At 44.6% G+C, this 23,410-nt stretch overlaps 3 protein-coding genes across 3 annotated transcripts; all 3 read left to right on the forward strand.

The window, feature by feature from the left end:
- Nucleotides 1–1,311: 1,311 nt before the first annotated feature.
- Nucleotides 1,312–3,195, forward strand: LOC127758001 (uncharacterized). The gene is made up of 2 exons (XM_052283598.1): nt 1,312–2,775; nt 2,868–3,195. Exons 1-2 carry the CDS (start codon nt 1,454–1,456, stop codon nt 2,971–2,973), a joined length of 1,428 nt encoding a protein of 475 aa, XP_052139558.1. The 5' UTR covers nt 1,312–1,453; the 3' UTR covers nt 2,974–3,195.
- On the forward strand, nt 3,016–9,196 carry LOC127756358 (auxin-binding protein 4). The gene is made up of 4 exons (XM_052281715.1): nt 3,016–3,021; nt 8,523–8,723; nt 8,810–8,877; nt 9,094–9,196. Exons 1-4 carry the CDS (start codon nt 3,016–3,018, stop codon nt 9,194–9,196), a joined length of 378 nt encoding a protein of 125 aa, XP_052137675.1.
- Nucleotides 9,197–9,702: 506 nt separating this feature from the next.
- Nucleotides 9,703–11,716, forward strand: LOC127756786 (auxin-binding protein 4-like). The gene is made up of 5 exons (XM_052282160.1): nt 9,703–9,883; nt 10,181–10,287; nt 10,487–10,687; nt 10,868–10,935; nt 11,350–11,716. The coding sequence occupies exons 1-5, from the start codon at nt 9,727–9,729 to the stop codon at nt 11,450–11,452; spliced, it is 636 nt and encodes a 211-aa protein (XP_052138120.1). The 5' UTR covers nt 9,703–9,726; the 3' UTR covers nt 11,453–11,716.
- The last annotated feature ends 11,694 nt before the right edge of the window (nt 11,717–23,410 follow it).

Consider the following 23,410-nt stretch of genomic DNA (forward strand, 5'->3'; position numbering starts at 1 on the left):
TAATTCCTGACTTTTCTACCTGCCAACTTAAACAAACCGTAAACTCCCGTTCCTATGCGACACGTGATAACACGGGGCACGTGACTGCGCCACACCATCGGTGTGCAAAAAGTGTACTTACGTATATGATTAAAAATGGCTTCACCTGTAGCAATGTAAGAGCATTTTGCTAGTGATAATAAAATTAGAAAAAATATTTTTCTTCTCCCTCCCCCTCCCTCCCTCTAATATCCAAAGGCGCGGGAAGGAGAAAGGAAGGAGAAAAAATATTTTAGTATTTTTTCTATGTGATTGGTATGTGGGTCTCACTAATACGTAGGTCACACTGTGCCATGTCACATCAATGTGCGGAGCAAGTTGAAGCCTGTTTAGGGACCCAAAAGTGTATTTTGAGAGTTTAAAGACATAGATAATACACCGACAAAACTTTAGGACTATCAACGCACTTCACTCGAAATTTAAAGTGAGCACAAGCATGTCTTAGAAGTGTCTTTGAAATACCTCGTTTCATATTATAGGTCATTTAAATTTTTTTATAAGTCAAATTTATTTAGGTTTGACCAACTTAGTAAAAAAGTATATTAATATTTTTAACACGAAACGAAGAAACTATCGAAATATATTTAATGTTATATGCAATGAATCTAATTTGGTATTATAAATATTGCTATATATTATCTATAAACCTGATCACAAGAAGTTCGACTTTAAAAAGTTAAAACGGCCTATAATGAACATTATAAAACGAAGGAAATGTGTATATTTGAATATGATTAGAATTATCTTCTATGGATATGTATGAGGGAGTTTCTAACTGCAGCAGCTTCTCTCAGAATTAGAGGTTTCTCCAAACAGTCTAGTTTTTATCCAGATTGTGAGAAGTTGTAATTTTAAAATACAGAAAATGAACTAGAACACAGAAGCTGGAAAACCTAACTTTTCCAGATTCTTATAAGATAGCTACCAACTAGCTGATTCTCAAAATTCGTAAGCTCCCAAACAGGTCATATAATTGGCATGCATTAAAATATCTATTTGAAATATTCATATTCGAATAGGATTAGGATTACCTTGTGATGAGCATATATTTAAATCTCTGTTTGCAATACCGGCCATATTTGAATAGGATTAGGATTTATCTTGTGGAGATAGATTCTAAATCGGATAAGTTATTTTCTTTTAGTTATATATATATATATATATATATATATATATATATATATATATATATATATATATATATATATATATATGTGTGTGTGTGTGTGTGTGTGTGTGTGTGTGTGTGTGTGTGTGTGTGTGTGGGTTGTGGGTTGTGTTACCGTGTTTATTAATTACCCTACCAGCCGTACGCCACCCTCCCAAGGGGAAAGAGGGGGAAAAAAAAAACCCCCTCCCCTTTCGTTCCCGTCGCCGCCGCCGCCGCCGCCCGGAACCTCTGCTTCCCCTGGCCATGGCGTTTCCTGATTGGGTCATGCTCGACCCCTACGTCTTCCGCGACGGCCCGTTCCCCGACGACGATCCGACCGCGGCGATCGGGCACAACTCGAGAGGCGACAAGGTCGGCGTGCGCTTCCTGCTCCGCGCGCCGCCGGAGCCGTCCAGCATCTTCCTGGATTGGGAGGCTGGCACAGGGGATTGCGACGACTTCTCCGTCGTCGCCGCCCACCGCGACGCCGTCCTGTTCCAGATGGGTTACCTGGTTTCGTTGGGCTCCAGCAATGCCTACAAGGCGTTCGACTATTTGCTCTACCGGGCGGCGGGGGCCGGCGGCTCTTCGCCGTCGCTCGACTTGCTCGCTCCCTTCGGTGGCTCCGTCGACGAGCTCAAGGCCAGGATGGAGGCGGACGGCCTGATCCGCCTCACGAACCAGCACCTCCGCAGGCTCAAGTGCCTGGACATCGGCGTCCTGTGCCGCGACGGCGAGGAGTTCGCCGTGGCGGAGCTCCAGATCACCAGGTCAGAGGTCGGTCCGGAGCTCCACGTGCTGCGTTCTTCTACCTCCAGCCGCAAGTGGGAGCTCAAGCGGCCGCCGATCACCCCTGCGAACGGCGGCTCTCTCGATCTGGAGAAATTTCTCTGGGACTGGGACGCCGACACGGTCATCCCGTTCGGGAGCTACCTGTGCTGGGTGGATTACTGTCTTGGTATCTTGTTCTGCGACATGTTTGATGAGAATCCACAGCTCCACTACCTAGAGTTCCCCGCGGATGTCAGAGGAGCATGCTTCGGTGGGTGTTGTCAGGCCGTGGGTGTGACCAATGGCGTCATGAAGCTCGTCTCTCTAGTTCCTGATGATGGCCTCATTGCTGAGAATTACACCCCTGAATCTGGTTTCACCATCGTTTGCTGGACCTTGAGGATGGATGAAATGGATAAGATGGTATGGGAGAAAGATGCCGTGCTCAAATCTGATCATCTTTGGTCGATGCTCAAACCCGATTTTCTTTGGCCCCTAGATGAGTTCCGTTTTATCACTACCAATAGGTTCCCAAGAGTGCAGTTCCCTCTAATCAGCATCGATGACTCAAGTGTTATATATCTTGTCTTGGCACAGAACGGGAGGGTGGAGGAGGCAGGATACAATTATGATGAAACATGGCTCCTTGCAATTGATATGAGTAAAATGACCTTGAAAATGTCGTTTCCACATATCGAGGATGAAATGGGAGATCCATCTCCTGAGATGCTTGCATTTGCTGAGGATAAATTCTGGAGGTTTGAGCCATTCCTCGCTGCTGACTTCTCCAGGCATTTCAATCTGCGATGCCCCAGGCATGTCCTCTTAAAGCCCGCCGAAGCTTGAAGTCCTTTACTCTTAAAGTGAAATCACTTTGTTTCTGTTCTGATTATATGGTCTAATACAGGTTATCCAAGCAAATTTGCATGGAATCAGCTCTACTGCCTCAGAAAAGAAAATTCGGTTGTGCTGAATACCTTCCATTGGATGGTCCCTCTCTTGCCATATTCTGAATTCTGATGTGAAGTGAACTTTTCTTCTGAATTCTGATGCGAATGGAGGTAATTCTGATGTGAACGGAGGTAATTCTGATGTGAACGGAGGTAATTCTGATGGGAATGATGTATCTTCCAAACTCTGATGTGAATGAGTGTGATTCTGATGTGAACGATGTGAATATCTTCTGAATTCAAATGTGAATGAGATGTGATTGATGAATATCTTCTGAATTATGATGCGAATGAGTGTAATTCTGTTGAGAATATCTTCTGAATTATTTTTGACATGGAATATCTTCTGAATTTGGTTGTGAATGAGTGTTTCTTGCCCAACAGAGGAAATATTGTCACGAAATGATTTTTTTTCCGTAAGAACCTCTTTTTCTTTCAAATGGGACGTGTGTGTATGTGTTACTATTTCAAGAGGCTTTCATGTTAATACAGATTTATTTTAATACAAGAATTTTATGGGATTTTCACACTAATTAGTTGAAATCTTATAATACTCTAATATTCTAATGTCACTGCTATTTTAAAGGCTTACATGTATAATCTGTTTTGAATTCATAGTATGTTTACAGTAACTGGTTCAATTTTTGTAGTTCTTCAAGTTTGAGTTTGGGACATTATTAGAATCGTAAGCACTTCAATTCCTGTTTTGAACCGTATTCACGATCATAAGCTAGGTCATTAATCTTGTTTAGACATGTACAAGAGGAACATGCGTGTACATCTGAGTTATACCTGAACGATAACGATCAACCTAGAATTCTGCACTTATTTGAAAACAACTGATCAAATTATGTGCAAAGCCTCGGGAAAAAAAATCCTGAAGTAAAAACTAGAACTGTCCATATGCCTAGACATGTTTGTTCATGAGGGCTCCATGTACAGTGGAAAAATTTGCATGATTTTCAGGAAATCGCATGGACCAACCATAGAAGCAGATTCCAGCTGCTCAGCCGCTTCCCTCCCCTCCTGCCAGCGAGGTACTCCCTACCGTGCTCTCCCCTTCTCCCCTCTCTGGTTTAGAGTTTCTTGGGAACTTCCAAACTTGATTTATACTGCTGAATATTTCAAAGATCAAGAATTTACAGAACTGTAGAACTGATAAGAGCAGTAATTTTTGCCCATTTCGAAAGTATGTTCCTTTTATCTAGCAATTAGCCAATTACTTCATACTATTTCAGTTCCAGCAAGTCTGCAGATGTGCCGCCAATCTTGGCTTGAGCGAGTGCTAACTGTATCTGGTGTATGTTCAGACAATTCAGTGGTGAAAGACATTAGACAAATGCCCCAAGGCACGCTAGCTCATGAAATGAAGGGGTAAGGGATGAACTGAAGAAGCCACCTGAATTTTCCCCTATTCATAGTTGTCTAGTTGATATCAACTTTCACATAAATTGTTTGGATTGGATGAACTCGTGTATCTATGGTTTCTTTGTTAGATTTTATTCCACGACCAATATGTCAATCTAGATGGATAACCATGGTGGTTGATTCTTTCTTGCTTATAAGTGAAAATGTTGTCTCTTCTCATCAGGTGGAAGTGTGGCTTCGGACATTTGGACCAGCCGAAAGGACACCGATCCGCAGGCACTTATGTGAGGAAGTCTTTGTTGTATTGAAAGGGAAAGGCATACTTGTATTGAAGTACACAGGGCAGCCTCGGGAGATTCCTGTCTTTCAAAATAGCATATTTATGGTCCCTGTAAATGATCCTCACCAGGTTGTTTATGTTGGATTTATTTTGGTGGGATGTGCAATTTACATAAAGGTGTTTACACCATGTTTCTCTTTACCGCAGGTTTGGAATTCTGATGAGCATGAGGTGAGGATTTGCAGGTGATTGTGGTCATATCGTGGCTATCAAGGTGTGAGTACTGAGTTTACCCAGCACCTAAACATGAACTCTAGGTTCTAAACTGCTGATTGTTGTGTATCAGCTTTGTTAAAGGACCCTTATGTGCAGTGCAGGCCTGGGCGCGAGAGGGAGAGGGGGAGTATGTACACCCCCTTCCCCCTTCTATTGGATACTCCAGTAGTGTTTAATTTAAAATTTGAGCCGGTGGAGAAACAAAAATATGACTTTTTTCCTCTATTCACGGCTGCATGCATGCGTGCGTGATTCCGGTTTTGATGCAACCGAATTATTCAAGGCTTGAATTAATCATATACCTAATTCCCATTAGCATGTATTCATTTAGGAAATGATCAGCAGCATATCTGCCGCTGAAGTATATATAGTGTTCTTTTTAATGACACAGCCTGTCCCGTTTTACTTGTTACTTCCTCCGTTTCATACTATAACACTTTTCTAACATTTGCTCTCAATGTGCGCACGCCTAGATTTATTAACATTTATATAAATGTGGGTAATGCTAGAAAGTTTTATATCCTGAAACGAAAAAGTTACTTAGTACGTTCATTCTATGAACGTACTTAGCAGTACCTACGTTCACGATGGGAGTATGCGTACATGCAGTTGATCATATATTGCAGTATATTCAGTTCAAATGAAGTACATACTGTTTTTAAGTTAGTACAGTATATACAAATGTTTTTAGTTAGTAGCAGTATATACTATTTTGTAAAGTAGTAGGTATATACCGTTTTTAACTTAGTAGCATTATATACTATTTTGTAAAGTAGTAATGGTATATACTGTTTTTAACTTAGTAGTATATACTAATTTTTACTAGTAGCAGAATATGAGAATTTTTATAGTAGTGGTATATACTGCTTTTAACTTTGTAGCAGTGTATACTAATTTTCATATATCTATATCTCTATCTCTATCTCTATCTCTTCTCTACTTATACTTAAAAAAAATAAGAGATGCTTCCATCGTCCGTAAAAAAACCGGGCGAAAAAAAACTGAGTTTGTCCGATCCAAAAAACCGGGCGAAAAAAGTGCGAAAAAAAAGAAAAACCAAATATGTCCCATCTAGAAAATACCGGACGAAAAAACCAGACAAAAAAAACAATTGTCTGATAAAAAAACGGACGAACAAAAACGTGAGAAAAAAAGAAAAGAAAAAACAAAATAGCGATAAAAAAAATCGACTCGGTCCCTAAAAAATAGCGATAAAAATAAAAAAAAAAGTCCGACTCCTCTTGCGATTCCCTCTCAGAAACAACAACAACAAAAAAAGTCCGACTTTATATCCGAGTCCCACTCCTCTCGGTTTGAGTCCAGGTTTGAGTCCGAGATACTAGGCACCACTTCTCTCGGTTTCAATCTATATATTCCATACATCTTGGTGAAAAAAAAATTGATGTGCCGGATTGAAGATCTGTTTGCAAAAACGGAACCTACATGTCTGAGAGCATTTCATTTTTATATGATTTTAATTTGGGTTTGTACATTTGCATTTGAGTCCCTGTCATTTTTATATTTACATTTGAGTCCCTATAATCTTGCAATAAGGTGCTTTTGGTCTTTTTTTTAAAAAAACAATAAATAAAAGAGACAGAACAAAGGCAGAAAGGTGCATAAAAAGAAAAAGAAAAATAAAAGCCACACAAAAAAGAAAATAAACAAAAAACAACAACAACAAAAGTCTATTTCCTCTAAGTGGCAAAAAAAACTGTAGATATAAACGGGAAAAAAAATCTGATTCCTATAAAAGACAAAAAAAAGTGGTGAAAAAAAACGCTAGATCCGATTCCTTTAAAAAGGGAAAAGTCTGATTCATGTAAAGGCAAAAAAAATCCAAAAAAACATCTAAAAAAGTTCGTCCGATTCCCTAAGAAAGTGGCAAAAAAATGGTTCGTATAAAATAAAAAATGCACTTGAGAAAAAATGGAAAGGGTGAAACAAAGTCCAATTTCTAATCATTATAAATCTCTTCTCTATCTCTAATCTAATCTAACTATTTAAAAATAAAAAAAGGCACGAGAAAATAAAAACGGTCAAAAAAATGTGTGAGAAAAAGTCAGAAAAAAGCGCAAAAAACACGCTGAAAAGGTTTTTCCATCTTCTTAAAAAAAATTTAAAACGCGTGAGAAAAATTATTTTCATTGTCGGCAAAAACTTTTTAAAAAAACATGCGAGGAAAAGACTGTCAGAAAAAATGCGCCATTTCTAAAAAAAATGGTTTGAAAAAACCACGCAAGAAAAAAACACTATCTATATAAAAAAATCGCAAGAAAAAAATCGCCCGGTTTCAGAAAAAAACTAAATTGATGGACGCTTGAGTCGGATAGGATCCATCGATTTTTTACCATCTACTACACAGCTTTTATTTCGTCATATATTCTCATGTATTGGAAAAAAGCAAAAAAATAACATTAAGAAAAAACAGGCAAAAAAACTTCGCGAGAAAGTAATTGTCAGAAAAAGTAGGCCAAAAACACGCGAGAAAAGCAAAACAAAAAAGGGGAGAAAAATATGGTTTTCGTCATTAGTAAAAAAAAAGGAAAAAACATGCTAGGAAAAAACTGTTAGAAAGAAATGCGCTATTTCTGAAAAATGGTTTGAGAAAATCGCGCAAGAAAAAACAACGTTTATTAAAAAAACAAGCCGCTCATTAAAATACAAACATTGTCATTGACATGATTATGCATGAAAAACTTATATTATCATTAAAAATTTTCACCCGTTGCAACGCACGGGCATTTTTGCTAGTATATATATACATACACCACAAATTATACCAGTTGATTCAGGATTTTATTTCTAAGGCGAGTTTGAAGTTCGATCTACTGCTCCTGGATGAGTACAAATTCTCATTATGGCAAGTGAAGTTTTGCATCGGGGTATCTACCTAGGAGGAGAAGTATGCCAAAAAGAAGAAGCATATTCAAGTCATCGAGAGGGAGGTTTACTCCTGTCTAGATCTCAAGGTGATTAAAATTTCCGGCAAAGTTTGCTACCATCATACCCATCATATCAGGAGGTTTTATCAGGAGATTTAAGTACTTCGTTTTGAGCACAAAAGTTTCGCGTTTCTGCTAGGATTACATAAATTCATGCTAGCAGATTTAGGATTTTATTCCAATTGCGAGTTTGAAGTTTGTGCATGAGTTTCGCGTCTCTACTAGGTTCACACCGGTTTATACTAGCATATTCAAGATCTATTCTCAATGGTGAGTTTGAAGTATGGTCTACCTCTTTTGGATTAAGGGTGTTATGGATTATAGTCCAAGTGACTATTTGGCGCATATTGATTTTATCATCACGAGGTTGTTTGGAGATTGAAGATTTTTATGCTACAAGAGAAATTCGTATCAAGGTGGAGATTGTTAAATATGTGATCCGAATTTTGGGCCCACAATATATTCGGATTAGTTTTCTAATAGGACTCTGCATTATAGGATTAGTTTCCTATTAGGATTTCGAGTCTTTGCCTATTAGGACTCCTAGATTTCTCTCATATATATCCCTTGTAAGCCGCCCGGGGAGGGTGCGACAGCCCGATGTATCCCAGCGTTTATATCCAACTCCTCTATAGTGATCATTGTTGGTCGGTACCCGTGGTTTCCGCAAGGGTTCTCCATGTAAAATTTTATGTCTCTGTTGTGCATCTATTTTCATAACATTGATGTAACTTTTTCATCAGGTGGAAGTGTGCCTTCAGACATTTGGTCCAGGCCAAAGGACACCCATCCACAGGCACTCATGTGAGGAAGTTTTTGTTGTGTTGAAAGGGAAAGGCACACTCTTGCTGGGATCAAGCTCAATGAAGTACCCTGGCCAGCCTCAGGAGATCCCTGTCTTTCAGAACAGCACATTTACTATCCCTGTAAATGATCCTCACCAGGTAAAACATGTTGGATTTTATTTTGGTGGGATGTGCAATTTACATGGAAGTGTTTAATTACATTATGTTTCGATTTTTTATCGCAGGTTTGGAATTCTGATGAGCATGAGGATTTGCAGGTTATTGTGGTCATATCGCGCCCGCCTATCAAAGTGTGAGTATTCATTGCTTGAAAAAATTTGTTACAATCATGAATCTTTATAGAATTGTATCAGTTGTGTAATTTTTTTTTTGTCAGAACTCAGAATCGATCTTCAGAAGGTTGTTAGACATGCTATATGTATACTTCTGTACCTGATTACACCTGTAAATCTTGAACATTTTTATGAAGGGTAATAATGTTTCTGAACGTTGATGGCATTTCTTGTAGGTTTTTCTACGATGACTGGAATATGCCTCACACGGCTGCAAAACTGCAGTTCCCCATCTTCTGGGACGAGGAATGCTTAACTGCACCTAAAGATGAACTCTAGGCTATAAACTGCATATTGTTGTTGTGTCATCTTTGTTCAAGGTGCAGGCTGTAATTGCAATTTCTTGCCCAATGTTCAGAATATGTACCTGATAGCTTCTGAAATAAGGGACACTACTTCACAATGTTTCCATAATAACATTCCTGATTGCAACAGTCCTGCTTTTATCGAATCATTGATTAAAAATAATTTCTCAATTTTTCATCCTAAACATCTGATCTGGGCTTAGTAGCTTTACAGTTTGACATGGTTGAAAATGTAACAGAAACATTCAGGTAGCAACAGGCACACTGATTCAGTAGAAAAATAACACACACACAAAAAAAAAACTACTGGAAGACACTAGCAAAGTAGCAAGAGAAAGCTACTATTCTTTTATTGTAAGTACTTTTTAAGGGGAAAAGTTCACATCTCTCTGCGTGTGGGCCCACGATTGTGTGGGGCCCACTGGTCATCGATTTATTTTGGAGTAAGGGGAAAGTTAATTTCTACTGCATTTCTCAGTTTTCGAGAGGTCTAGAAGAAAAGAGATGGAGACTAGAACTGGACCAACTGCCGCCGTGGCCGCCGCCGCCGGCGGCCATGGCGCCCACCTCGCCTGCGCCGGCCGCGGCGCCCTCCTCCTCGCGCTCGTCGCCGTCGCCGCCGCCGTTTTCCTCCCCGTAACCGAATCGTCCTGCCCGCGAGGTCGTCTCTCCTTCCCCGTAGCTCTTTCTCCTCCTCCCCCTATCCATTTCCGAGTTTGTTGAAACTTCCAGGCTTAATACTTCGCAAGATTAAAAAATCTATTTAAAAGTTAGAAAATCGTAGAACTGACAAGGTCCTAGTTTCCTAATTTTGAGATGCGGAAGGTATTTTTGATATAGTTGTATGTAAATTAGCACTGGAACGGGTTCTTTTTTTTAAAAAAAAAAAACTATCAAGTTGTAGGGATTTAGGTATTTCAGTTCTTGCAAGTTCTGAACTCTATCTAGCGTATTCCAGACAATTCGCTTGTGAAAGATGTTAGCAAAATGTACCAAAGCAACTATGGAAGGGAAGGATTCTCACATATAACCATCGCTGGTGCCCTAGCTCATGGAATGAAGGAGGTGAGGAATGAATTACCATTAATATCGTTTTCCCCATCCAGATTTGGCAAGAACTTATGCAAGCTTCTTTTTTCGGATATACGCATGTAGGCATAGTTTCTCTGTTGAACTTTACGTGCCGCGCTGATATAGATGGATACTGCTGTGATGGATGGGTTTTTCTTTTCTTCTTTCATCTACCTGAAATGTTTTCCTTTAGGTGGAAGTGTGGCTTCAGACATTTGGACCAGGGCAAAGGACGCCAATCCACAGGCACTCGTGCGAGGAAATTTTTGTCGTCTTGAAAGGGAAAGGGACACTCTTGCTGGGGTCAAGCTCAATGAAGTATCCAGGGCAGCCTCAGGAGATTCCTGTCTTCAAGAATAGCACATTCTCTGTTCCTGTAAATGATCCGCACCAGGTAGAGTGAAGGATTGTGGTTATATCATTTACTGAATGTGATACCTCCTGATCCTAGTTTGCACAGCTGTGCTGAAATTATGTCGTGAAGCTTACTGAGATTTCATTAGCATGTTTGATTTATTTGAATGGAGTGGGCAATGATGTGTTAGCATTTGCGACTTCTTTTTTGTGGTGGCAGGTTTGGAATTCTGATGAACATGAGGATTTACAGGTGCTTGTGATCATTTCGCGCCCACCTGTCAAGATGTAAGTATAATACACACAGGGTCTTCAAAGTATTTTTGTCCATCCAAATATATTTCCATGTCCTAGTATTTTGGACGATTTTTCAAATCCTAATATTTGGGTTACTTATTATGTCTATGAACCACTAATACATATACTCTATGTAAAGTGGTGACCATGATATCATTTAAGGCCTAAATACCTATAAGAAATTGGTCCAGGACTCCAGGCTGGTTTGACTTAAATAATGATTGTCTCAGTTTTTTCCAAACCCTGGATGCACATATAATCTTATGCCATGAAACTTTGAAATATATTCTTGTGGCTCACAAGGATCACTAAAAATGCTTTGTATGACCTTATATGCAAATTAATATCTTTGCATCTTGGGTAATAAATACTGTTCTGACCTTTCATGATATTGCTTGTTTGCAGATTTACATATGACGATTGGAGTGTGCCTCATACAGCAGCAAAACTGAAGTTCCCCTACTTCTGGGATGAGGACTGCTTACCAGCACCGAAGGATGAACTCTAGTTTCTAAACCGGCTATTGCAGTGTATCATCTTCATTCAAGATACTGCTGGATTGCGGTCGATACTTGCTGTAACTCTTTTCCCTTCTCTCTAATGTGCAGTTCTAAAATGTGTTCTCTTGCTTAATGTTAGGACTTATGTACTTAGAGCTTTTGCAGTAAGGACCACTATAAGTGTAAACTACTTACATAATAACGTTTCACTAATCCAGACATTATCTGTGTATATAAATAAATGCCTACATAGCTGGTTTCATGTTGATTAATTCTTGGTTCAGAATTTCGGATTACCAATTCTTCATTCTAGATTCTGAGCTTACTGTTAACATGATTTAATTAACACCTAGAATATGAATAGAAAGGTTAGAAGCCAAAATGCAATCTTGTGTGAGCAACTGAGCGTACGAACTGTGGTGGTAATGTGAACATCAGATCGAGGCAGCAACATATTCATATGGCCCTTTTGAAATTTTTCATGCCAATACATTTGTATTTCTATGAAAACAATAATAATATGGATCAGATGGATTAGGGTTCCAGAAACAATTTCAGCCAGAAATCCTGATTCCTGATCAGGCCGACGTATAAGCCTGAATACAGTCATTACTTTTCCTTGTTTGCAAGCTGCTACTAATATGACAAGCAGGGTAATAACAATTTCACTACACTAAAAAGCTAAATTAGTTTGTAGATGGAGCCCGAAATCTGAGGGAAATTTAACTATTTGCAGACAATATGACTGCTCTAATAAATTCAAGGTTGCCAAATGGATTCGTCAAGCTTAACAAAAAGGTGAGCTGCACAAATCTGCAGATGAAATTGAGATCTCCATGTATAGCGATCACTATTTTCAATACCGAGAACCTCGCTGTGCATCACTTGCTGCGTCATGGAATGAGGCATCACAAAACTTAAGCTTCTCTTCTTTGTAACAAGAAAATTAGAGTTCTTTGCCTTTGTTGGGGTTGTGGTTTGAGTAGGAATGAGCTGAGATATGGTTTGAGTAGGTGCAACTTGTGCTAATGTGGCAGTATAACTAACAATTCCTTTCACCAAGGTTTTTTAGAATTCAATGGGTAAAGAATGGCTCACCTTTTCTGTTATAAAATTGACAGTCTTAGGAATGGTTGTAGTGTAGCACAGCTGTGTCAACTATGTACGTGTGTACCAACTACTAATCAAGAGATTGGTACAGGAAAACACATGAGGTTTCCAGTTACAAGACCGGGGGCCAACATTTTGAGAGCTAGGGTTCTTCGGATTGAGCACTTGGGGATTAGCGTTGGCCAAATCTTGACCTTATTAATGGTGGTTTTTCCACCTAGCTGGCTAGGCGTCACCCACAAGGATCTGTTTGTGTGGATCGCCCAAGAAAGTTTGTGAAGGGTTTCCTCATCTCCGCAAGGAAAGAGGTAATCTAGTGAAGCCCAAGCTAATATCTAGGAGTTTGCTTTGTAGAGCAAGCTTCATCGATGGAAGGTGTGAGTGTTTCATCCTTGGACATTGGCGGTCGGGTGAAAACCCACTAATACTTTGGTGGTAGCATGGAGATTAAAGTTTTCTCCTGGTCATTAGCTTGGAGAGGTTTAGGATCAATCGAGATCCAATTCCTTAGTGCACCTGAACGGAGAGTAGGATAGTTAGATCCGAACTTCAGAAAATAATTGTGTCTCGGTTGTGTTTTCATTCTTTCACTTCATGCAAAAGCTTTTTCCTACATCTTACTCCCAAGTCCCAATCTTGGACAAGTTTGTCCCTTGCACACATCTCTTGAGGCGTGTTCCAAAGGGACCGGAATATCCAGTATTAATCATGACGTGTCCAGTGGCATGTTCTTGGAGACAAGAACATTCCAACCGAAGACTCCAGTAGTTAGGAACAAATATTCCGGAAAGATAAGTTTATTTATGCTACAAGTGTTCTTCAGGACTACACATTCAAACCCCCTTTCACGCTTTGTGTGTGTGTGCACGCGCGCGCGTGTTTTTGTGTGTGTGTGTGTGTGGAACACAAAAGGTGAGCCAATTTTGGAATACAAAAGATTGGCTCACCTTTTGTGTTCCAAAATTGATGGTCTTGGGGGTGGTTGTAATTTAGCGTGGTTGTGCCAACTACAGCTAGTTTTGTGATGGTTGTGTTACCCTTAGCACAAATGGTAGTCATGTGACCCGTTTGGTGGGATAAAGGGTCCCCACAATATGATAAAGCAAGGGAGAGTGAAATGCATGCATAGGAGTCCCCACTCTTCAAATTAACTTGGATCGAAAAGTCTATAAGCATGGTGTTTCTTAATTAGCTTGTTGTTAATTGATTGTTTTGGTGCATTGTGGGGTCTAGGTGTCAATGTTGAGTGTATGTAGTGGTTGAGATGCTATTTTGGCTAGGCAATGGGTAACTTAACTATGTGATGCTTAGCACCTATGTAACAATTTGAGCCAAATCCCCCTCTTTCCAAACAGTCAAGGGGACTTTAGTAGATTGTTGGCAAGGCACACATTCTCTAACTAGTTACTCCCACACATTCTCTAACTAGTTACTCCCTTTGTATAAAAATGTAAAGCTTATGCTTTGAACACTTCCGTAAAAAAATGTAGGGGACACATATTTCTCAAAGCGTTGCTTATGGTATATTTACCTTAATTATGGGTTATAAATGCATGTAACTAGAGTAATACTACATTAATTATGGGTATTTAGTGAAAAAACAGGTTTTCTTGGTATACTTGGTATAAGAACCTGCAACTATATACCTTACATTTATGTACGGAGGGAGTATGATCTTAGAATGTTAAGAAGTGCATACATTAAAGAGGGTACAATTTTTTTTTAAAAAAAACATCACTTAAAATTTTAGGTAAGGGAAATGAACAATTACAATTATTTTCTTCATACATTCCAAAGGAATAAGTACTCTATATGGTATATACAACGTATGATCCTTCAATTTATCACATCCACTGGTTTAATCAGTTCCAAAGGAGAATTCCTACTGATTTTTTTTCCCATCAAGTGCAACGTGTGCTGGTGCGCCACACTACGGATTGCAGTTTGGCTGCAAAGCCACATGGCACATGACCATTCATTTATGCATCCACTAAAAAAGAAAGAAAAAAGTCCTCATCTCCCCGATTTAATGTGGCAGAGAATCGATAAGCTTTGGTGCATCTCAGTCGTCCGTTGCGATTCCATTTCAAATGTCGCGTCCCAAATTGACCCTAAAATACATCCTCTAAATTATGCCTAGAATAATTAAAATGCATGTGAAAGCCCTCAAAAATTAAAATGTGCAAAGTTAAAAAGTCAAATAGGGCTTGGAGGATTTTTGTATATTTCCTAAAAGCCTAAAATGTGTAAATAAATTTTAGTAGAATTTTCAGAGCACAAATAATAATTATTAAGAAATAAACAAAGTTAAAAAGGTTTTATAAAAAGAAAAACCCTAAAAATCACCCCTCCCCTCTAATGGGCCGAATTCGGCCCATCTCCCTCCCCCTCTCTCCTCCTCCCCGCGGCCCACTCGGCCTCCTCCCCGCGCGCGTGTAGCTGACGGGCGGGCCCGCCCGCCACCCTCGCTGACGGGTGGGGCCCACCCGTCATCCCCTTCCTCCCGCTGCTCCCGCCGCCCCGCCCGCGCCAAGCGCCGCCGCCGCCGCCGATTCCGCCGCATCCCGCCGTCCCCGCGCGCAATAAAGAGGGGGGAATTATTCCCCGGGATCCCCTCCCTCTTTCCCCCCATTTTTCCCTCCCTCTCTCCCTCGGATTCGTTTGGAAACTCCTCCCCTAACCTCGCCGGCGCCATTAATGGCGGCCAGGTCTTCCGCGCCCATTTCCCCCTCCTCCGGCCGCCCTCTCTCACTCCCAACCCTATATAAACACTCCCCGAGCTCCCCACCTCCGTTTCCGCCACTCACCACCCTCTCTCCTCGCCGGAATCGAGCTCGCGCCGTCGCTCTCTCTCTCCGCCGTCGCCGCCGAGCTCCGGTCCGCCGCCGTCGTCGCCCCGGACCACCTCCCACCTCGGGGCCGCCTCCTTCGGCTTCGCCGCAACCTCGCCGACCTCGTCCACCTCTCCGTTTCGGTCGCCGACCGCCGGAGCGCCGCCGACCCCGTCGACCCGAGCCGCGCCGCCGCCTTCCTCCGCTCCGGTTGCCGTTTCCGTCGTCGCCGTCGACTCGGGGTGAGCCGTGGACCGCCGCCTCCTTTCCCCCTTCCCTCCCCTCTCTCGGCCGCTGCTCCGCCGTGCCGGTGGTCGCCGGCGGCGACCATCGGGGCGCGGGCGCTGCCTCCCGCCGGCCGCGCCGACGTGGCCGCCTCCGGGCGCGCCTAGCGGCTGCCGCGTGGGGCCCGGCCGTCAGCCGCCCGCGCCCTCGGGTGCGGCTGACGCGTGGGGCCCACGGCGCCGGCCGGTGTAAGCCGGGTGCACTCGGTCCACCGTGGACCGTGAGGCTGCCGCGTGGGGCCCACTCCCGTGGACCCGGTCCGCGCGCCCTCTCCCCCGGCTGACGCAATAAATCTCTTTTTAATTAAATTTTAAATGAAGAAATTCGTAAATATTCATTTAAAGAGCATATAAACTTCAAATGGCCATAACTTGGCCATTTGAACTCGGAATTGGACCGTTCAAGTCTCTAATTTTTCCTTAAGAAGTCAAGAACCCATTTTTGTGCTTTGTTCCTGCTTGTTATATGGAGTTTATTAGAGTAAAAGCCCTTTTATTTTTCCGTTGGTCGTGTAGACGCTGCGGCTTCGGAGGATCCGCTCTTCGTGGAGGTCGAAGCCGACGTTTGGGAAAGCGAGCAAGGCAAGTCACATCATTCTTTGAACATATTGGATCCCACTTTGTGAAATTACTTTGATTTAAATTATTGCATTATCGCTTTATTTAAATTCCCGCGTTATCACTGTTTTATTTAGCCATGCCTATTTACCTTTGTTATGACCTTATTGTTATTGTTATTATTACCTTGTTCACCCTAGAATAAACAAAACCCCAACTAGTGGGCACTCTATTCATGGTTCCACTAGTATGAATTTAGGTAGATGCTTCGCTGATTAATTAGGCAACATTAGGTGGTTTTATAACTCTAGACTTTGGGAATATTCATATCACTTGGACACCATGGAATGGTTGGATTATTGTGGAATTGGATTCACACCTCTCCCTCTATTCAAAACCCTCAAAATGGTTTAGGGCTGGGCTCGGGGTGCATGGTTTTGATGGTAGCACCTCGGCCATATAAGGACCGGTCTTCGGGCCTCTGTTGCCAAGCACTACCGTACTTCCACATGTCTAATGGGTAAGGCTTAGTTTGTGGCTCAGTCTGGCTATAAACAAAAGTACACGGATGGAGATGGACGAAGTCGGGGGTCGATGGACATCTCTAGGGCAAATGAAGGCTACACGAGCTGCGGCCCGGTAGTCGAGATGTCATGGCACAGGACCGGTGTCCTGCTGCTAGGGGCTCAGTCCTGCCTACCTGTCCCGGGGGTTCCGGCCGTAGGTGGGGTTGGGTCGGTACTCTTGTCTATGGCTAGGATGGGTTGGAAACTATGTCACGTCTTCCGTCCGTATACCGTGGTGGTATGTGGCACGTGGTTACGCGTGAGGAAGATGTGTCTTGTGGGCAAAGATGTACACCTCTGATCAGAGTATAATCTATTCGAATAGCCGCGCCCTCGGTTATGGGCAAGCCGAGCAATGTACCCAAGTTAGTGTTTTAATTCTTAAAACCTGCTTAACAACTAAAATGTGGAATGGTTGGCCTGGGTTGGCTTGGGACGAGCTGGGACCCAGGGTCGGGTTGCCAGTTCGGTCTGAATCATCGTAGGCCTTGGGTTAAGGCAGGTTCGTGTGGGTTCACGGCCTTGGTTAATAATATTGTACAGCTCTAGAATCGTGTTTACAAAATAGCTTTGAGCAACTAAGGGTCTTTTAAATGCTGTTTATTGCAAAACCGAACCCCTATATTATAACTCCATTGTACTCCTTTGCACTTATGCTGCACTCGTGGGTGTGTCTTGTTGAGTACGGTGGTTGTACTCAGTCTTGCTTAATTTTTCCCAAACCCAGAAGAGGAGCCCTTGGATGATGAAGGCTTTGGTGTCTAGCTCGTGCCTGCCGTCAAGCGCCTGTGGTCGTCGCCTTAGTCTTCCGCTGTTTTTCGTTGTCTTTGAGTGTGCTGGGCCGTCGCTGCCCATGTAATAATTAACTATTTACGCTTCCGCTTGTTAAACTATGAATTGTATCAACTTTTGGTGTACCTTGCCTCCTGGGACAAGGAATAACACACGCACGTAAGGAACGCCCGTTGGGTTATTTCCGGTCGTGACAAGTTGGTATCAGAGCCCCCTTGACCCTAGGACGAGCCTTAGATCCCAAGCCTTAGCAATATTTTCGAAATAAAAATCCTCTCTTATTTGTGAAAATCCTTTAGTCTCTCTCTGTCTTGCTGCTTCATTTATCATCAAAAGCTGATCTCTAAAATATTTTTATCTCTTTTGTCCTTGCTTGTAGATGGTCGGCAGCATCAACCGTCGTGGTCTGGACCTGACCGGCTTTGTCCTGGAGCTGCGGGGCATGTGCGTTGTCCTGGGATATCCGCATGGAGTGGACTACCAGGGCAAGCAGCTCCCGGAGCAGGAGGGTGACGATGCCGAGCCGCGTGCTGCTTGGGAGGTCACTGCAGTGATCCTCACTGGCTCTCCCGAGAGGACTTCGTTGGCAGTTACCGCGGGTGGAGATTCCTTCTCCGCCGCTTGCCAGAACGCCGCACTCCTCGCCATCGGCACTCTTCACCAGCGCTACCCGGACGAGTTGCAGCACTCGCCCTACCGCTACCACCCTCGTCGCGGAAGAGCCCGCGACTACGCCACCTTCCGAGATGCTAGCTCGGAGGATGACGCTACCATCATGCACCTGGTGCGCATGGTGGAGGCGTACGACGCGGCCCGTATCGACTTCCATCATATGGTGCGCCGTGGGATGGTCGAGAACAACCTGAAGATCCTGGAGCTGCGTCAGGAGAATCTGCAGTTGAAGAAGGACCTAGACGCGCTAGAGGCGCAGCTGTGTCAGCTCAAGGTCGCCCAGGGAGAGGTCTGCCGTCCCAAGCGCCGCCGCGTCTGCCGCAGCCAGAAGATCACCGCCCGCAAGAGCACCTCCAGGCCTGAGCTTGTTCGTCAGTCCCTGGCGTGGACCTGCTTCGTGGAGACCCCTCGTGCCGAGCCCGCGCCAGTGGTTCCTCAGGAGGGGGAAGCCTCCGGCGTTGGAAGCACGGAGGATGCGCTGCTGCTCACCTTCCGCCCTGGCCCGTCGCAGAAGTAGACGAGCAGTTAGTAGGCTTGCGCGCGTGTTCTTTCTCGTTTGTCTTCCTGTTGGAGTCGTGTGGGGCATGGTTGTACTGGTGTGTGGTATGACTGTGTCGGAGCCTGTCTTCATTTTATTTGCTTAAGCAACTTGAACCTTAATGAACCCATTTCAATAGCAGTAATAAATTCAAGAATTATGGTAGTCGTGGGTGATTAGTTTTAATAGTCTGTTCTCTCTCTTGGCTGGTTCTGTATGGGATATTTCAGATGGTAACAACCAGGAGAAGTGCTGCTACCGGTGAAGGCAACCAACCCGAAGGCAGCAACCACAACAACCATGGCAGCCCACCTCCCCCTCCTCCCCCGCCTCCACCGCCACCACCAGACACCAACACCCTCCTCACCCAAATCCTCGCCCAGCAGGCCAACATGATGGCTGCTTTCCTCCACCACATCCAAAATCCACCACAGCATAATGCTTCACCTCCACCTCCACCCCCACCCCCGCAACACACTAAACTCGCCGAGTTCCTCCGCATCCGTCCGCCTACCTTCTCTAGCTCCAATAACCCCGTGGATGCTTTGGATTGGTTGCATGCCGTGGGGAAGAAGTTAGGCACCGTGCAGTGCAACGATGAGGAGAAAGTCATCTTTGCCGCTCACCAACTGCAGGGGCCCGCATCTCTATGGTGGGACCACTTCCAGGCTACGCAGCCGGAGGGGCAGCCTATTACCTGGGCCCGCTTCACCGCCGCTTTCCGGAGGACCCATGTGCCCGCCGGAGTCATGGCCCTTAAGAAAAGGGAATTCCGGGAGTTGAAGCAAGGCAACCGCTCTGTGATGGAGTATTTGCATGAGTTTAACAACCTGGCCCGGTACGCCCCGGAGGATGTTCGGGAAGATGAGGAAAAGCAGGAGAAGTTCTTGGCAGGAATGGACCCTGAGCTAGCGGTGCGTCTCGTTTCCGGGGACTATCCGGATTTCCAATGTCTGGTCGACAAGAGCATCCGCTTGGAAGCCAAGCACAAGGAACTGGAGTCGCACAAGCGCCGTCTGGCGAATTTCCGCAATCAACAGGGGGCTAACCAAAGGGTCCGCTACACCAATCCCTATCCAGGGGGATCCTCCTCGCAGCAGCAGCAGCAACCTCGCTCCACGCCCCGACCTCAATTCGTGGTGCGCGTCCCACAGCTGCAGCAACAGCAGAGTCAGCAAGGTACCCGTGCACCCCGTCCTCCTGCGCCCGTTGTGCAACCTGGTCAAGGCCGCAGAGACGTTCAAGGTCAGCAGCGTCTGTGCTTCAACTGCTTCGAGCCCGGGCACTTTGCGGACAAATGCCCGAAGCCGCGGCGCCAGCAAGGCCAAGCGCCTCCCCGCCCCAACAACGGTGGTAAGGACGTCGCTCGGGGTCGTGTGAACCACGTGACTGCCGAGGATATGCTGACGACTCCGGACGTCATCGTTGGTACGTTCCTCATTCATTCCATTCCTGCTACCATTTTGTTTGACTCTGGAGCTTCCCACTCGTTTATATCTGTGCCTTTCGTGGGAAGAAATCAACTGGGGGTAGAACGGCTTAGAAACCCTCTGCTCATCACCACCCCTGGAGGGGATATGACAGCAAAGTATTATAGCCCAGCCGTCCCTATAGAAATCCAGGGAATCCCTTTTCCCTCGGATTTGATTCTTCTGGACACCAAGAACTTGGATGTGGTCCTTGGGATGAATTGGTTGGCTCGATTCCAAGGTGTAGTGGATTGCGCAAGGCGCACTGTCACTCTGTACCGAGGGCCGGAACAACCAGTTGTGTTCTTTGCACCCCCAACCTCTGTTGGCAGTTCGGAACTTCATCAGATAGGACTGTCAGAAATCCCCATCGTCAGTGAATTCGGTGACGTGTTTCCGGAAGAACTACCCGGTATGCCGCCCAAACGGGAGATCGAGTTCCGGATAGATCTTGCTCCAGGAACAACTCCTCTGTACAAGCGGCCCTACCGTATGGCCGTGAATGAACTTGCCGAAGTCAAGAGGCAAGTGGAAGAGCTGAAGGAAAAGGGGTATATTCGGCCGAGCACTTCCCCCTGGGGTGCTCCCGTGATTTTTGTGGAAAAGAAGGACAAGACAAAGAGGATGTGTGTTGACTACAGAGCTCTCAATGAAGTCACTATCAAAAACAAGTACCCTCTTCCTCGGATCGATGATCTGTTCGACCAGCTCAAAGGTGCCACCGTCTTTTCTAAAATCGATCTTCGCTCCGGATATCACCAATTGTGTATTCGTGAAGAAGATATCCCGAAGACCGCATTCACCACGCGATATGGGCTGTATGAATTCACGGTGATGTCGTTCGGTCTAACCAATGCTCCTGCCTTCTTCATGAACTTAATGAACAAAGTGTTCATGGAATACTTGGATAAGTTCGTTGTGGTCTTCATTGACGACATCCTGGTGTACTCACAATCAGAGGAAGACCATCAGAAGCATCTCCGTCTGGTGTTGGGAAAACTGCGGGAACATCAATTGTATGCCAAGCTTAGCAAGTGTGAGTTCCGGTTGTCCGAAGTCAAGTTCTTAGGGCACGTGATATCTGCTAAAGGAGTTGCTGTGGACCCCGAAACGGTGACCGCCGTCACCGATTGGAAGCAACCCAAGACGGTCACTCAAGTCCGCAGTTTTTTGGGTTTGGCCGGGTACTACCGGAGGTTCATCGAGAACTTCTCTAAAATCGCTCGACCCATGACACAATTGTTGAAGAAAGAAGAAAAATTTGTGTGGAGTCCGCAGTGTGAGAAAGCATTCCAAACTCTCAAAGAGAAGCTGGTTTCCTCGCCAGTATTAACTCTACCGGATACTCGTAAGGACTTCCTGGTGTACTGTGACGCTTCGCGCCAAGGTTTGGGGTGCGTATTAATGCAGGAAGGTCATGTGGTAGCCTATGCCTCACGCCAGCTGCGGCCTCATGAAGGCAACTACCCTACCCATGATTTGGAATTGGCCGCTGTGGTTCATGCTCTAAAGATCTGGCGGCACTACCTCATTGGAAATCGCTGTGAAATATATACTGACCATAAGAGTTTGAAATACATCTTCACTCAGTCGGATCTGAATCTTCGGCAGAGGAGATGGTTAGAACTCATCAAGGATTATGATGTGGGGATCCACTATCATCCTGGCAAGGCCAACATAGTCGCCGATGCTCTAAGTCGAAAAAGCCATTGCAACACTCTTGGCGTCCGTGGCATTCCACCGGAACTTAATCAACAGTTGGAAGCCCTGAACCTAAGCATAGTTGGTCGTGGATTCTTGGCCACATTGGAAGCCAATCCTACCTTGCTCGATCAAATCCGCGAGGCTCAGAAGAATGATCCGGATATGCATGGGCTCCTCAAGAATATGAAACAGGGTAAAGCCGCTGGTTTCACAGAGGATGAACACGGAACCCTATGGAATGGAAATCGGGTATGCGTTCCAGACGTCAGGGAACTTAAACAGTTGATACTTTAGGAAGCTCACGAAAGTCCCTATTCCATCCATCCTGGCAGCACGAAGATGTACTTGGACTTGAAAGAGAAATATTGGTGGGTTAGTATGAAGCGGGAAATCGCAGAGTTCGTGGCCCTTTGTGATGTGTGCCAGCGTGTCAAAGCCGAGCACCAACGACCGGCCGGACTTCTCCAACCTCTACAAGTGCCAGAATGGAAATGGGATGAAATTGGGATGGATTTTATCACCGGACTTCCAAAAACCCAAGGCGGATATGATTCTATATGGGTAGTCGTGGATCGACTAACCAAGGTAGCACGGTTCATTCCCGTAAAGACCACCTATGGAGGGAACAAACTAGCTGAACTCTACTTCGCTAGGATCGTAAGTCTGCATGGCATCCCCAAGAAAATTGTATCTGATCGGGGAAGCCAGTTCACCTCTCATTTCTGGAAGAAACTCCAAGAAGAGTTGGGAACCCGATTAAATTTCAGCACCGCGTACCACCCGCAGACAGATGGGCAGACCGAGCGTCTGAACCAGATCCTCGAAGATATGCTTCGCGCATGTGTTCTAGATTTTGGGAAGACATGGGATAAGAGTCTCCCCTATGCCGAGTTCTCCTATAATGACAGCTACCAAGCCAGCATACAGATGGCACCATACGAAGCGTTGTATGGCCGCAAATGCAGGACACCACTATTGTGGGACCAAGTCGGGGAAAGCCAAGTATTCGGGACCGATATCTTGAGAGAAGCTGAAGCGAAGGTCAGGACCATTCGGGAAAACCTAAAGGTGGCACAGTCTCGGCAGAAGAGTTATGCAGACAACCGACGCCGTGACCTGGAATTCGCAGTGGATGACTTTGTGTATCTCCGGGTAACGCCGTTGCGGGGTGTACACAGGTTTCAAGCGAAAGGGAAGCTCGCTCCTCGGTTCGTGGGTCCTTTCCGCATCATTGCTCGACGCGGAGAAGTTGCTTACCAATTGGAGCTGCCCGCTTCCTTGGGCAACGTGCATGATGTGTTCCATGTGTCGCAACTCAAGAAATGTCTTCGAGTGCCGACCGAGCAGGCCGACATAGAGCAGATTGAAGTTCGCGAAGACTTGACCTACGTGGAGAGACCAGTGAAAATCCTGGACACCATGGAGCGCAGAACCAGGAACCG

The sequence above is a fragment of the Oryza glaberrima genome, chromosome 12, assembly GCF_000147395.1.
Source record: "Oryza glaberrima chromosome 12, OglaRS2, whole genome shotgun sequence".
Classification (NCBI taxonomy): domain Eukaryota; kingdom Viridiplantae; phylum Streptophyta; class Magnoliopsida; order Poales; family Poaceae; genus Oryza; species Oryza glaberrima.